The sequence below is a fragment of the Peromyscus eremicus genome, unplaced genomic scaffold (genome assembly GCF_949786415.1).
Source record: "Peromyscus eremicus unplaced genomic scaffold, PerEre_H2_v1 PerEre#2#unplaced_226, whole genome shotgun sequence".
NCBI classification, from domain to species: Eukaryota; Metazoa; Chordata; class Mammalia; order Rodentia; family Cricetidae; genus Peromyscus; species Peromyscus eremicus.
In genome coordinates, this window is record NW_026734462.1 from 288,052 (window position 1) to 302,758 (window position 14,707).

The window sequence follows — 14,707 nt, forward strand, 5'->3', positions numbered from 1 at the left end:
AGTCTGGTCTATAAAGGAGTTCTACTCTAGCCAGGCTATGTAATGAGACCCTGTCTTGAGGCAAAGCAATGATCTAATTTTGAGAAGTCTCTTTTCAGACAGGGTGTCCACCCCAGCACTGGAAAAGGCAGCCCTCAGCAGTTACTACTTAGTGAGTGGCTACTATGTACCACTGACATTGTGTACTGCAATGCACTCATACAGTCTAAGCTCATCAAATCCTCACAATGAACCCACAAAACAGTTGCTAATGCTCATTTCATGACACATATAAGGAAAAAAGGAAACAGAAGCTCTAGGGTAGCTGAGATCACAGCAAACATCGGTATGTAAGAGCAAGGCAGCTTTACTCTAGACCCCCAACTTCGTAAGTACTAAACCACTTTATATCAGATCCTTAACACATTCTAACTGATATCTTCAAATGAAAATATGAAAGACACTCTTCTGTGGTTTTTGTGCCTTAAGCTGTCTAATATGGTTCAACAGAATGTCAGGGGAGTTTTGTTTTTTATCAGAAATATGCATTCCTTTACCTCTTTTGCAACTCTTTAAATACCTAATCTATTCAAAACAGAGTTCAACACAGTCCTTTTGGGACCAAATAAAACACACTGTTACTTTGCCCTTGATACATTTGTATTTAAAAACAACCTCCATTCTCTAGTATTAAGCATGGTAACTAAGGAACTTGGTGTTCAAAGCACTCTACTTGGGGCTAGACCTTTCTTAAGATTATTCACCAGCATGGTGAAAGAACTCTTCTGCCTTCTTTAAAGAAAATAAACAAAAAGAAAACAAATCTGGTTTTGTAGAAAAAAAAAGTGTTTTGAAGGAATCAAGTAAAACCAAAGGAACTGCTTTTTAAAGGTTTAAACATCAACATTCATGTCTACTTGTGCCATAACTTGGTGCATCTATCTGTGATCAGGCCATGCAACTGAAAACAAACTATCAAACAGTTACTTTTTGAGAGTACAGCAAATGAATTAGGCATGCGGGACTGAACTGGAACTCACCACGGAGCTTTTATGGAAAAACACCCCGCTCCAAAGAGATAAGGCCTTGGTGGAAAAGGGGGGAAAATGTACAAAAAATTAGAGGAAAACTCATTCAACATTAGTAAATACATGATATATTGTACTGTCATAGAGTATGATAAAATAACTCAAAATAAATAATCAATAGCAATTCTGCCATATATGCTGAGATAGAACCAATAAGTATGTGAGGTATAACAACAAGCCCTTAATTTTCACAGAAATGTAGATTTGAATTTTTTTCTATTTCTCCCCCTTTTCTGGGGCACCCCTGCAGCACATCTAACTTAAAATAAAATTCACTGCTGAAGCCCTTAAACACAGAGTGCAAATCAAATGGGAAATCAGATGCAGAGGAACCATGACGATGTGTGACAGAAAGTACTCAGTATTAGCTGAAGATGACTGGACTCTGACATTACAATGTTTCTGCTCCCCGTTGCGGCCTCTCAGCCATACGATTTTCAAGCTGCTTGTCTGCAGGAAGCTGAACTGCATGTTGTTCTGTGGGTCACTGGCAAAAATGATGGAATGATTTCTAATTCCGGTCACATTCCAGAAAATTAGTCCAGGAACACAGCCTGCTGATCGGCCTGCAAGTGCAAAGGTGGACTACCCTCAACTGTAACTGCGACTGCGTGTTTCAAACACCACAGGACATACACAGTGAGATTCAATGATACACGCGCATATTTCTGCTTGAAACTCAGGTCCCAGCTTCTAATGGCATGCTATGCACAAACAAGACTTGGTAATAGAATTATATTTAAAACATTTTAATGTGGCAGCTGACATTTGGAAGACATAAGAAATTGAAGGGGACACATATTAGTAAGCCACGGCTATTTCCTTTTTCAAAATTGGAGACTGGAACATTAAGGAGAAAGATAATCCTGCTAATTAACATTAATTTCCAAATGAAGAAAATGCATTCCAGAACAAATTAAAGGTGAAGCAAAACGTCCTCACAATAGTGAGCATGATTCTGGGGTTCAGAATGCAGTGAACACAAAGACAGACTGCGTAAGTGCAGGAAAAGAGAGACAACAGAGAGGGTGGTGTAGGTCCACCGGCAGGCACTCTTGCAAGCTTGAAAGGGTTAGTTACTGGCAGGGACAGAACCAGGAAAACCAACAGTGGCCTTCCATCATTTTCCCCTGTGACCCTCAGAACATTAAGTTGCACGAAAACAATGCAGAAAAACAAGACTGAAAGACCAAGTGAATGAATTGGTTTTTGTTTGGAAGACATTTTTCTATTTTCTCAATAGTTCATAACCATAATGCTGGGGTTTTGCCACAGCGCAGAGTAAACGTATTCTTTAACATCATAGACCAGGCTAGGGAGTCTAAGTTGCTGAACTTCCAAAACTGAGTTAGGCCAATGTAGCCCAACTGTTTATTCCACTATATGACACTGAAGGAAAAAAATTCTGGTCACATCTATCTACTTGATTTCAAGATTTACTAATTATATCAGAACTCTTATGTCACAAGAGTTCACTCTGTACTTTGAGAAACACTTGAACTGTCCAATGTTTCCAGAGCATAGGGACCCTGTGCATCAGTTGGGGACAGGAGAAAAAAAAAAAAAAAAAAGAGGGTAAAGCCATTTCTAAATGCCAGAAATACATCAGAAATGAAGTGAATTTTGTTGGCAGACAATACTCACCTTTCATTTCAATTATTATAAGCAGAACACCCCAAATATCCCAATACTCTGAATGATTCTGTTAAATACTGGCATCTAAAACAGTCCCACGGTTCCCCTGCGTGTACACCGCAGGGCCTGTGGACAGCCATCTAACTGAGCTCACATTCCAACATACAGCCGAATTCTGATTATTGACGGGGACAAGGAATACATGAATATTCACAAATACTTGGAAGTCTGTATTGAAATTGTCTACTCAGTCCTCGATAACTCAAAAGACTTCTCCACTGGCTTCAAACAACAACAACAACAACAACAACAAAAATAGAACAAAATCTATTCGTCTCTAGATTATAAAACCTACTACAAAAACTCCACTCAACTGATGTAAGACCCTGACATCCCCCACCTACAGAAAAAGAAAATACCTTCTACTAGGTTTGAAGTTTCCTGATTTATAAAACAGAAACACACCTCACCCCAACAAATGAAAAGTAAGCCTCAACAAACAAACCAAACCCCTTGATTTCTTTCAGGAAGTCACAGCACGTTACTAATGTCACCGATCTTATACTCGCCCCACCATACCATGGTGACACCAACTGAGGAGACCCTGAGTCGGCAGCGACACAGTCATCTCTACACACAACAGGGTCACGACTCACAGTGTGGCCCAGACGCTTTAGTTAAAAGATGCTCTACTTCCAACCAGAAATGATGCCAACAGCTCCTTAGAAAGGAGCAGGGCTGGAGGCACAGGGTGAGAACCTAGTTTGGTATGTAGACTTGGAACGCATCCAACTCCCATTTGCCCACTTCTTGCCTGCTCTGGCAGACTGGACCTCTGCCATGTACATGTGAAAGAAGTACAGTGACTCACATCCTCACATCACTACTGACTGAGGGCAGTGTCAGCTGCTCTTTTGAAAGCTCCTGCTTAATCTTTCTTCAGTAGCAAAAGAATGAAAATATGAAGTCACAGAGTCCAGGCCCATGATCCAGCTGTCTTCACCTATGGCGGTCCTCACACACCCCAACACTGAAAGCCCACAGCTGTAGTTTCCTACCGAAGTGGGGGAAGGTAGGAAGAAGAGAAAGAGAGTGTATGAGTGCGGATGTTGAGTAAATTAAAGACTGGCTTTTATTAAGTCATGAACTCAGATTACTAGAGATGGCGATGAAGAATTCACACATCACTATGTTTTAGAAGGCTTAACAAACCTACCACATAAAAGCTGTCTCCTGTTGGTCTGAATTCCAATTGAAAAACATAAAGAAAAACTACCTACTCAATGAACTAAAAATCCAGCAATGTTGATGGGCCAGTGGTGGCGAACACTTTTAACGCCAGTACTGGAGAAGCAGAGGCAGGTGGATCTCTGTGAGTTCAAGACCAGCTTAGTCTATAGAGCAAGTTCCAGAACAGCCAGGGCTACACTGAAAAACCCTGTCTCAGGAAACCAAAAAGTGTCTGACACACACCCAGGCATTTACCTACACAAAAATAAAAGAAACGCTCTTAGTTGCAGCAACGTGGTTAAAACTGGAAGACAATAGCTAAGTGAGATAAGCCATAGAATCAAATTCCAGATGTTTATTAGAGAATTATTTAACTCCTTATAAAATAATAGGAAATTATCTGGCCATTAATTCTCAAAGGAATTCTCAGAGAACCTCACAAAACAGTAATGATTAGAACTTTAAACAGGTAGTTAAGTGGTTAGAGCACTTATTATACTTATTATATACTTATTATACTGGGGACCTGGGTTCAGTTCCCAGTTCTCAGAGTGGCTCCCAGCTGCCTAAAACTCCAGTTCCACGGCATCCGATTTGTAACCTGATTCTGCTGGTAAAAGGTTACTCTCAAGATGTGTTCAGTAATCAATAGGCTCCGGGGGAGTCCTTGAGTGAGTGGCTTTCTACGCTGCATAGGGTGGTTTGTGATCCTTCTGCCTCAACCTCCTGTGTGCTGGGACTACACGGTGTACCAGCCTGCCCAACCAGAATTTAAAACTGCCTCTCCAGAGTTAAAGCAGCAGCCAGAATTTAAAAGACCAATTCCACAAACATACTCCATCAATCCTTTTCTTCAGATGATCAAGTTCTGTGATCAACCAAAATGCAGGGATCAGAATGAGTCCACAGAGACGAGAACGGTAAGAAGAGAAAAAGCTACAGCACATTATATCTACAATACTTAATGAGGTTATAGACTGTCAATTAATTCTCAAGGCGTTGCCACCACTCTGTGTACCTTCTCTTAAGCAAATGAAGTGAACTCCCACTTCTTCCCCCATTGCTCCAAATTAGTCCTCATGTCATTTCCAACTTTTAATTTGTTCATTAATCGAATTTTAACTGCTCCCTAGCAGACAGGTCTAGGGCACTGGTGGTTTTCAATCTGCTGATCCGTAGGACAAAGTGAAGCTGGAACAGACAGCTGACTAATTTGAGACATATTTGGCATGCCATTTTAAATTACAACCTCAAGATGTAAAAGATTTTCATTAGAAAAACATAGATAATGCTGAAGTTCTTCCATATGCGACAGAAGAGAGACTAGCCTAGCATAAATAATGGCAAACTTCTGTCGACTGCCATGCCCGCTGACTTTCAATATGGTATATAGTAGACTTCTTTCAAATAAAAAATCCGCAGGTTTACAGCAAAATGCAATAAACTATGGTATGGTTTAAGTACTCTACTTATTTGGCGCAAAAACTAGAAACTCAAACTATGGTAAATACATTACACATGTAGACAAAAGTGCACACACTCAAATGAAAATGCACTCTTGATTATGTTATATCTGGAACCAAATCCTCAGAGCTCTACTATACAAACTAATGGTTACAAGAGACAGAGACAGAAGGCAGCAAATGGCCGTGTGTTAGGGTAAATTCTGGGGGGGGGGGCCCGGCGGCCGCGGGTCTTTTCCCAAATCTTTCCTTCTTAATCCTCTGAACTTACCCTGTAAAGCTTGAGGCTCAGATGAAGGTCTAAATAAGCCAAAACGAACAGGGTTGAATGGAACTAAAATAAGGAATGGACTTTTATGTTACTATATGAAAATGTTATTTACTCTGAAACAAGAACTGATGACGAACTTGTTTAAAAAGTATCAGCTGCAGACATTCGAATAAATGCTATTAAGTGCTCCAATGTCTGTGAGAAACACACACCTGTTTACTAAGTGTGGCTCAGAAGGGCTCAATAATGTGTCAAGCTGCAAAGGGGCAGTGAGATCAAAGAGCTGTTGGGAATGCAAACATCCACATGTGAATTCTTTTCCTCTGATCAAACTTACACAGGACATTACAAGTGTCCACATGAGAAGCCAGGACTGCATAGTACTCATTCTATTTTAAAAGGACAGATACTCACAGAGAAATGAACACATGGGAAGGTGGGGAGAAGAAGAGACTATGAAGGAGTGTGGTGTTTCTGTTCACTTCCAATGGGTTCCAACCGGCTGAGAGCAAGGAAGTAACTTCATTCTCAGTTTTTATAGTCTTTGTTCCCGTGAAACTGGTTCAACCTCATTCTAGCATAAACTGCTCTATTGTGTCACAAAATTTACATTTATCATCTTAGATTTAAAGCACATAAAATACAATGGCAAATTAGTTATTCCTTAGCTATTATTATTCCTTAGTTATTCCTTTAAAATTATTCTCTTTTGATCAATTGAACCAAATGAGTATGAAATGCTGCTAATAAATTCCACCACAAAAACCTAATCTCCAAAAGACAGAATAATCCCTAGTTTTGTTTCCTTTTTAATGGGGAGCCTTTCTTCCCTCCCTCCTTCCTACTTCCTCGTGGTGCTGAGAACTGAACCCACAGCCTCATACATGCGGAGCAAGTGCACTAAAGGTCCTCTTCTGGACTCCTCTCTATAAAACACGATGTTGTGGTCAGAGGGGCTTCCCGATCCTCCTGTACCAGACCCACAGAAGACGGCCCCTGTCTGCCGATCCTCCTGTACCAGAACCACAGAAGACGGCCTCTGTCTGCCGATCCTCCTGTACCAGACCCACAGAAGACGGCTCTGTCTGCCGATCCTCCTGTACCAGACCCACAGAAGACGGCCTCTGTCTGCCGATCCTCCTGTACCAGACCCACAGAAGATGGCCCTGTCTGCCGATCCTCCTGTACCAGAACCACAGAAGACGGCCCCTGTCTGCACGAGTGAAGGCTGAGGCCAGCTCACTCCTAGCACTTCCTCTGCCCTCCCAAACTCAGCATGGAGCTAAGCAGCAGCTGCTGCCATCAGAGGCCACGGTCCTTCCTCCGAGGGGTGCTTCAAGGTACTCAACAGGAAGGTGTAAACACAGCTGTCTTCTGCCATTTGTAGTTGGACTGCCCATGTGTGCAGAAGAGGGAGACAGATGGTCCTGACACTGCACAGGCTTTGGCAGACATAAATTTGTAAAAATAACAGGGCAGATGTTAAGCATGTTGAAGACACATTTTGTACCCTGAAGAGTTAAGCTGAGGTTTATATCTCAGACAGAATGTCTGAACTCTTGAGTCCTGGGAACTTCATACTTCTGTGACAGAATTCTAAGACTTTGTGGGTATTTTATGCACAGAATACCGAAAACATCTGACAAATGGCAGCTACACTACCTAACAATTTGATATATTACCATGTCTATTGGAATGGCCATGGCATTTACATGTCTGAAATGGATGAGTTTATATTACCAGGTCTATCGGAATGGCCATGGCATATACATGTCTGAAATGGATGAGTTCTGTGTCCTCTTTCTAAATTGTCCATGGGAACCACTCCTTGTTAATGTCATTTTAAAAGCACTAGGAAAAGTGTGGGTAACGGAGCATTTTAGCAATGAGGATACCTGGAAAAAGAAAACTCTGCTTGCTTATTAGTACATTGGTTACCTTCACAAGAAAACCAAATTTCCCAGTAAATAAAACAAAACGGAGCAGAACTAATTAAAGTTAAATAGCTAGACAAAAATTTAAAAATCCCACTCAGAAAACTATAACTAAATCCTTAGTTGGCTGGACCTCAGTGACAGGAAAAGGGAAAAAATGACAATAGCAGTTCTGAGTACGGTCAGGAAACACATCAGAAGGTGGTATGAAAAGCAGTCGTGACGGCCAGGCAGTAGTGTGCACACCTCTAATCCCAGGACTCAGGAGGCAGAGGCAGGTAGAACTTTCTGAGTTCAAGGCCAGCCTGGTCTACAGAGCAAGTTCCAGGACAGACAGGGCTACCCACAGAAACCCTGTCTAAATCAACAACAACAACAAAAAGTAGTTGTGGAGGCTGGAGAGATGGGCCACCAGTTAAGAGAGCGTGCAACTACTAGCTTGATTCCCAGCACCTGGTCAGTTCCCAGCCGCCTGGAACTGTGCTCCAGGGAATCTGCCGCTGGCATCCATGACCGCACACATATACATGTATCCACACACAGACACACATAATTCTTTGTACGTTTGTTTATTTTCTCATCTAAGCAGGGTTTCTCTGTGTAGCCCTGGCTGTCCTGGAACTTGCTATGCAGACCAGGCTGGCCTCACACTAGATTCACCTGCCTCCGCCTTCCTTGAGAGTTGGGATTAAAGGCGGGCGCCACCCTCACCTGGCTTCACAGTTGCGATGGTGGCAGCAATTTGTAATCTCAGAACTCATTACTGAGTGACAGTATCCGCAGTTCAAGGCCAGCCTGGGACAATTAACAATAAACTATTAAAATAAAGAAATAAACACTAATGATTTTCTTAAGAAAAAAAAGAAAGAAAAAAACCAAGTGTCTTAAGTGAACTAACGTGCAATCCAGAAATAGTCAGATAAACTACAATCAAGGTGTTATCGGTCAGTATGCCAGGTGTCACTATTAGGAAATTATAGGACAACCCCAGAGCTCTATCATAGAAGTAGAACTCATTACAGACAACAAATATTTGTACTTATTAAAAACAATGAATAAAATTCTTCTTTTGATGATGTTAGTGTGACCCTGTAGGAGAATACTTCCTCCAAGTTTAGGATAGAAGACAAGAAGGAAGGGGTTATTGATCTGAAATTTATTCTGAAAAGATTAGAAAAGTGTCATGTGTTGATGCATGAAAGAATGTTAGCATTTTTAACATCTGGGAGGCTTGGGTAGAGAAAAATTCTTGTTACCAGACTTCACTATTTCGCTAAAATTGAAACTGTGTGCCAAAAATATTAGAATCAAGGGCTCATTTTAAGACAATTAAGTTATTTTGTAAGTTATTTTGTCACAACACCTGAATACAGTACATTCTTAAAGGAATTTAAAGCCATAAAACATATAGGGGCTGGAGAGATGGCTCAGTGGTTAAGAGCACTGACTGTTCTTCCAGAGGTCCTGAGTTCAACTCCCAGCACCCTCATGGTGGCTCACAACCACCTGTAATGGGATCTGGTACCTTCTTATGGTGTGCAGGCATACATGCAGACAGAAGACTGCATACATAATAAATAAATAAATAAATCTTTTTTAAAAAAAAAAACATAAAACATGTAACAGGACCTGAGACTTGATGAAGTGCTGAGCCTGTTGGAGAGCGGGAGCATCATACACTGTGGTGGCCTGAAGTAGAACTCCCCTCCCTCATGTGTTTGCCTGCTTGGTCCCCAGTTGGTGAACTGTTTTGAAAGGATTGGGAGGTGTGGCCTTGTTAGAATACATGTGTCACTGGAAGTGGACTTGGCGGTTTCAAAAGCCCAGGCCAAGCTCTACGAGTCTCTTTCCTTGCAGATCAGGATTGAAAGCTCTTTCTTAGCACCATGCTGGCCCGTTTGCTGCCACCCTCCTGGCCATGACTGATCAAAACTGTAAGCCAGCCCAATTAGCTGCTTTCTTTTGTAAGAGCTGCCTTGGTCATGGCTGTCACTTCACAGCAAGAGAGCAGTGACTATGACATTTACTAATGTGGATTTCAAGGCACACAGAATTTCTCCAGTGAGCACAGGGACCGGCCGCAGCTGAGGGCAGGGTGCTCGCTTGCTTGCGGGGGAGCCCTGTGTCTCGTCCAGCACTACAATGGAGACAATAAAAACAACCACAACGAGGACACAGCATTCATACTCCACAACTTTTTGTGTTTACTTCCCTTTGTTTTTGTTTTGTTTTTTGAGACAGGGTCTCTCTACATAGCCCTGGCTGTCCTGGAACACAGGGATCCTCTGCCTCTCGGTGCTAGAGTTAAAGGCGTGCACTACTGCACTCAGCTCTTCATTTTTTTTTTTTTTTTTTTTTTTTTGGTTTTGGTTTTTCGAGACAAGGTTTCTCTGTGTAGCTTTGCGCCTTTCCTGGAACTCACTTGGTAGCCCAGGCTGGCCTCGAACTCACAGAGATCCGCCTGGCTCTGCCTCCCGAGTGCTGGGATTAAAGGCGTGCGCCACCACCGCCCGGCTCTTCATTTTTTATTTCATTTTGTAAGTGTGGGCGTGTGGCCCACATGTATGTGCTGTGGGATGGTCTGTATGTCAAATGTGTTGCTGATTGGTCAATAAATAAATCACTGATTGGCCAGTGGCCAGGCAGGAAGTATAGGCAGGACAAGGAGGAGAATAAAGCTGGGAAGTGGAAGGCTGAGTCAGAGAGACACTGCCAGCCGCCTCGATGACAAACAGCATGTGAAGATGCCGGTAAGCCACAAGCCACGTGGCAAGGTGTAGATTAATAGAAATGGATTAATTTAAGCTGTAAGAACAGTTAGCAAGAAGCCTGCCACGGCCATACAGTTTGTAACCAATATAAGTCTCTGTGTTTACTTGTTCGGGTCTGAGCGGCTGTGGGACTGGCAGGTGAGAGAGATTTGTCCTGACTGTGGGCCAGGCAGGAAAACTCTAGCAACATGTATGTCTGTGTTCCATGTGAGAGAAGTACCCATGGAGGTCAGAAGGGGTTGTCGGGCACTCCAGGACTGGAGTTACAAGTGGCTATACAAATCTGGGAATGTGGGTGCTAGGAACTGATCACATGTTCTCTGGAAAAGCAGCCGGTGCTCCAGCCCCACAAATTTTTAAAAAGATAAGGAAATAGGAAATTTATCAAAGTCCATAGAAGATCTCCAGATGCTGACAGCTTATCTACCTGACACTGTCCTGGCAGAGGGTGGGAAAGAACAACAGTGTCCTTAGGAAATTGTCAAACACGGAGACAAGAAAACAGACATCCCAACTAGATGCATAAATACATAGAATTAAACTCTAAGATTCTGTCTTCGGGTATTTAACATGTCTGCAGCAATCTCAAAGCTGTTTTAGGAAGCCTATGAGAGAAGGAGAGCTAATTCCCTGTACTGGACCAATACGCCTGTGCTAACTAACATCAAGAAATGGCACTTCAGAAACCAACACCTCTACAGCTTGTCCTCATGGCCCCAGGAACGGCGGGCACCATCTTCTCACACAGTCCCCTCACCCTGAATGTACAATTCAACCACAAGGACACTTAAAGATGCTTTCACGTAGACTCACGAAAGACAACATTTTTAAGTACTTTATAGAATTTACAGTGCTGGAGTAAATAACAGACAATTACATTCAGGCCAACTCCAGCAAGTCAAAAAAAAAAAAACCTTTACAATTTCGGTTCAAGACTAAGGACCATTTTTAACTCAGAAAATACACTAGTACAAAGTAGGGGGCAAAAAATCAACCAGTAATAAATCAAGGACAAATACCCTTCAAAATTCATGGCATTTTCAGTCAACATATCTTAAACTAACTGAAAAAGAAAGTAAACACACTTAAAATTGCACTTCTACTGAACCCAAAGAGCTATATTACATGATATACAGGTCAAAGAATGGCATAATAAACTGTGATTTGGGAAGTAGGTTTCCAGGATTTTTTTTTCTCTTCCTCCCCTTAATATGTTCTAAACTCAGCCTGCTTCTGTCAACAGGCCCACCTTACACATGAACATCATGTCACCTAGGTTGAGGGTTAATTTCTATGTGACAGCTGAAATCATCAGATTCATGTGGGAACCTTAAGTATTTTTTTCTAAGAAAAGTGACTTCTCTAAGGACTTTTATATTAGCACAGTAAAAACAAAGTGGCCAGATAATTTAATCTATTTTTCCCCCATGGGGGAGACCCTAAGGACTGTTCGAGGCCAAGACAGGGATTTCTCCAAACTATTTTAATATGGAATATTAACATACAGTTTGTTCCATTTCTAATCCAATTAAATACTAGGATTGTACATTGAGAAAAAAATAACTTGGCTATAGAAATAACTACAGAAGTAAAAATTTAACAGTCCAAAAATGTATGGTCATTATCACGATATAATTGAATAGCTAATAATATCAGACATATAGTAGTTTATTTACAGGTGCAAAATCCATTAGTTTATATTTAGGTAGCGAACCTTTTTAACATCTTAAATGTGCACCGAAAAGAATTCAAGAACATTATGAAGTCTCTAAAAATGTTAGAAGCCAATCTTGTGAAAAGCCCAAGTCTTAGCTCACTGGTTTCCCGCTATGTGTAATAGTTCATTATCCAGACAGTAACAATAGATTAATAATGTAAACATGTTGGTGTAATACATCCACATAAATAAGTGGGTGAATTTCATAAACTTATTAAATTACAATCTCATTTAGAAAACTTTTGTTAATATTTACATCTGAAAAATGTGGGCATTGTGTTTAAATGCCAATCATGTTGGCAAGAGCCAGGAAAATCAATCTGTACAATCAGACAATGCCACAAAGCAGAGAGTGTGAGTGAGAGGAGAGGTCTGGTTTTTATTAGCCAATACTAGTTTTCACAACTTGTCACTGCTTTGTCTCTTCCTATGGATGTGTGTACATGACTGTGTGTGTGAGCATGTTTGTGTGCGTTCTGAACTTGGTACTAACTCGGCTGCCACTGGGTCTGGTGTGGGCTGGAAATGAAGGGCATAATCAAAACCACACAATGAGAAAAGCACATTCCACTTTCCTCCTGGCCACCCTCTACAGCGGCTGTGGGAACGGCATCGAGCACCAGGCCTTACCCTGTTCGTTTGGTGATGGTCCCCAAGGTCATTGGCTGTTTGATTTGTGCAAGAGGCGTGACTACCATCAGGCTGGGGAGCGGGGAGAGCCGGGGGTTGCCAGGGTTGTTGTTAGTGAAGTTATTGTAAGAGTCTTGGCTGTTCAGCTTCCCTACAAGAGAAAAGCAAACCAAAGGTTTTCATTTGAGAAAAATCAAGGGCTGGGGGAAATGACTCAGTGGGGAAAGGGACTTGCTCCAGTGCCCAACACATGCAAATAAATAAGATTTATTTATTTATTTATTTATTTATTTATTTATTTATTTATTTATTCATTCATTCATTCATTCATTCATTCATTCATGTTTTTCAAGACAGGGTTTCTCTGTGTAGTTTTGGAGCCTGTCCTGGAACTCACTCTGTAGACCAGGCTGGCCTCGAACTCACAGAGTTCCTCCTGCCTCTGTCTCCTGAGTGCTGGGATTGAAGGCATGTGCCACCACCGCCCAGCTAAATAAGATACAAATTTTCAAGGAAATTTATGAAGTATAAAGAAAGTCATAGGCTGTATAAAGAAGTATAAAGAAACTCATAGAAACCGACATTACCAGGCCATAGAAATGACAATGGTGACTACAGTCTTAGAGCTTGCACATAGGCTCTTGGCTTTTCACTTTGTGTGCATGTGCGCACAGGTACATGCATGGATGTATAAACGAAAATGTCAATCAATGCCAAGCATCTTCCTTAATCGCTCTTCACTTTAGTCTAAAATAGAGTCTTGGAATGAACCCAACTTGCTTGAATCAGCCAAGGCAAGCCAGTGAGCTCTAAGTGAGCTCCCAATACTGGAATTATCCATCTGTGCTGCTGGAGATAGCTTTTTACGTAAGTGCTAGAGAGCCAAACTTGGGTTTGCACACTTACGTATCTGCAATTTACCAGATCTCACAGCCCCAGAATTCTATGTTTCTAAAGTAGTTTCGTTTTCTGCTCATCCTTAGCTGGGCCACTGTTATGACAAAAAAAATTTACTATTCCACCTGTACTCTAAGAGTTTCTAAAAGAAGCTGCTTAGCTTTTTGATGGCTATTGAGTCAAATCTTCTGAACTACATGAGAAGTGTGGATAGTTTTCCCTACCTAGGGGAATCACACCTACAGATTCAATGAACTGTAAAACAAAAAATGCTGTTGGGGAAAGAATTGCAGAAAGTTCTAAACCCCAAGATTTGAATTCACACTACAATGAACACACTGTGAAGACATGTCCATGGAGTAGTGTACAGACATGTCCTGTGGTGAAGACATGTCCATGGAGTAGTGTACAGACATGTCCTGTGGGAGGCTCCTACGGTTTTCGAGATTCTCTCTAGAACTGTAAGGCATGACCTTGTTCGTGCATTGTACAGTTAAGCCAAGAGGCCTATGGTGACTGTATCAGTCCTCAAGCTTGCTATGTAGCTCTGAAAGATAAGAATGGCATCTTCTAAATCCTGTCAGGAAGATGGTGACTTCCAAAGCAGGACACAGCTAATGAAATGCTGCACCTCAGGGATACAGGTCTATCTGTTTCTATCACTGCCTGCAATTAACAAGTTAAGCTAAGGTAGGGCCGACAAACTCGGGCACAACAATCTCTAATCCCCCTATACTAACATGTTCCAATTTCATCAAAGCCAGTAGAAGCTATTCACACCTATTGCTGGGCTACAATAGGCAGCAGTTACCATACACACAAAATGCCTTAGCTGGACAATTAATCAGACAATATTATATATAGAAAACAGAGAACAATATAGAAAAAAATTAGTGGAATAGAATAAAAGAAAAAACCCTTGAGTCACTCAGAGTGACTTATATTCTCAAGGTCAATACAGACAAGAGTTGACAATTCATTATCAGATGACTATGCTTGTATTGAGATGAGGGTCCAACATTAATATGTCACAAGCTAATAAAGTCCAGGATCTGTGGATGTCACATACATTTGTCAGCTAGTGAGCACAGA

General features: G+C 41.5%; 1 protein-coding gene across 1 annotated transcript in view; it reads right to left on the reverse strand.

The window, feature by feature from the left end:
- Positions 1-14,707, reverse strand: part of LOC131901704 (BCAS3 microtubule associated cell migration factor) — a 383,069-nt gene that overhangs the window by 287,935 nt on the left and 80,427 nt on the right. The window contains exon 8 of the mRNA XM_059252806.1: positions 12,719-12,869. Within this exon, the coding sequence (XP_059108789.1) occupies positions 12,719-12,869 (151 nt within the window). The remainder of the gene's footprint in view (positions 1-12,718; positions 12,870-14,707) is intronic.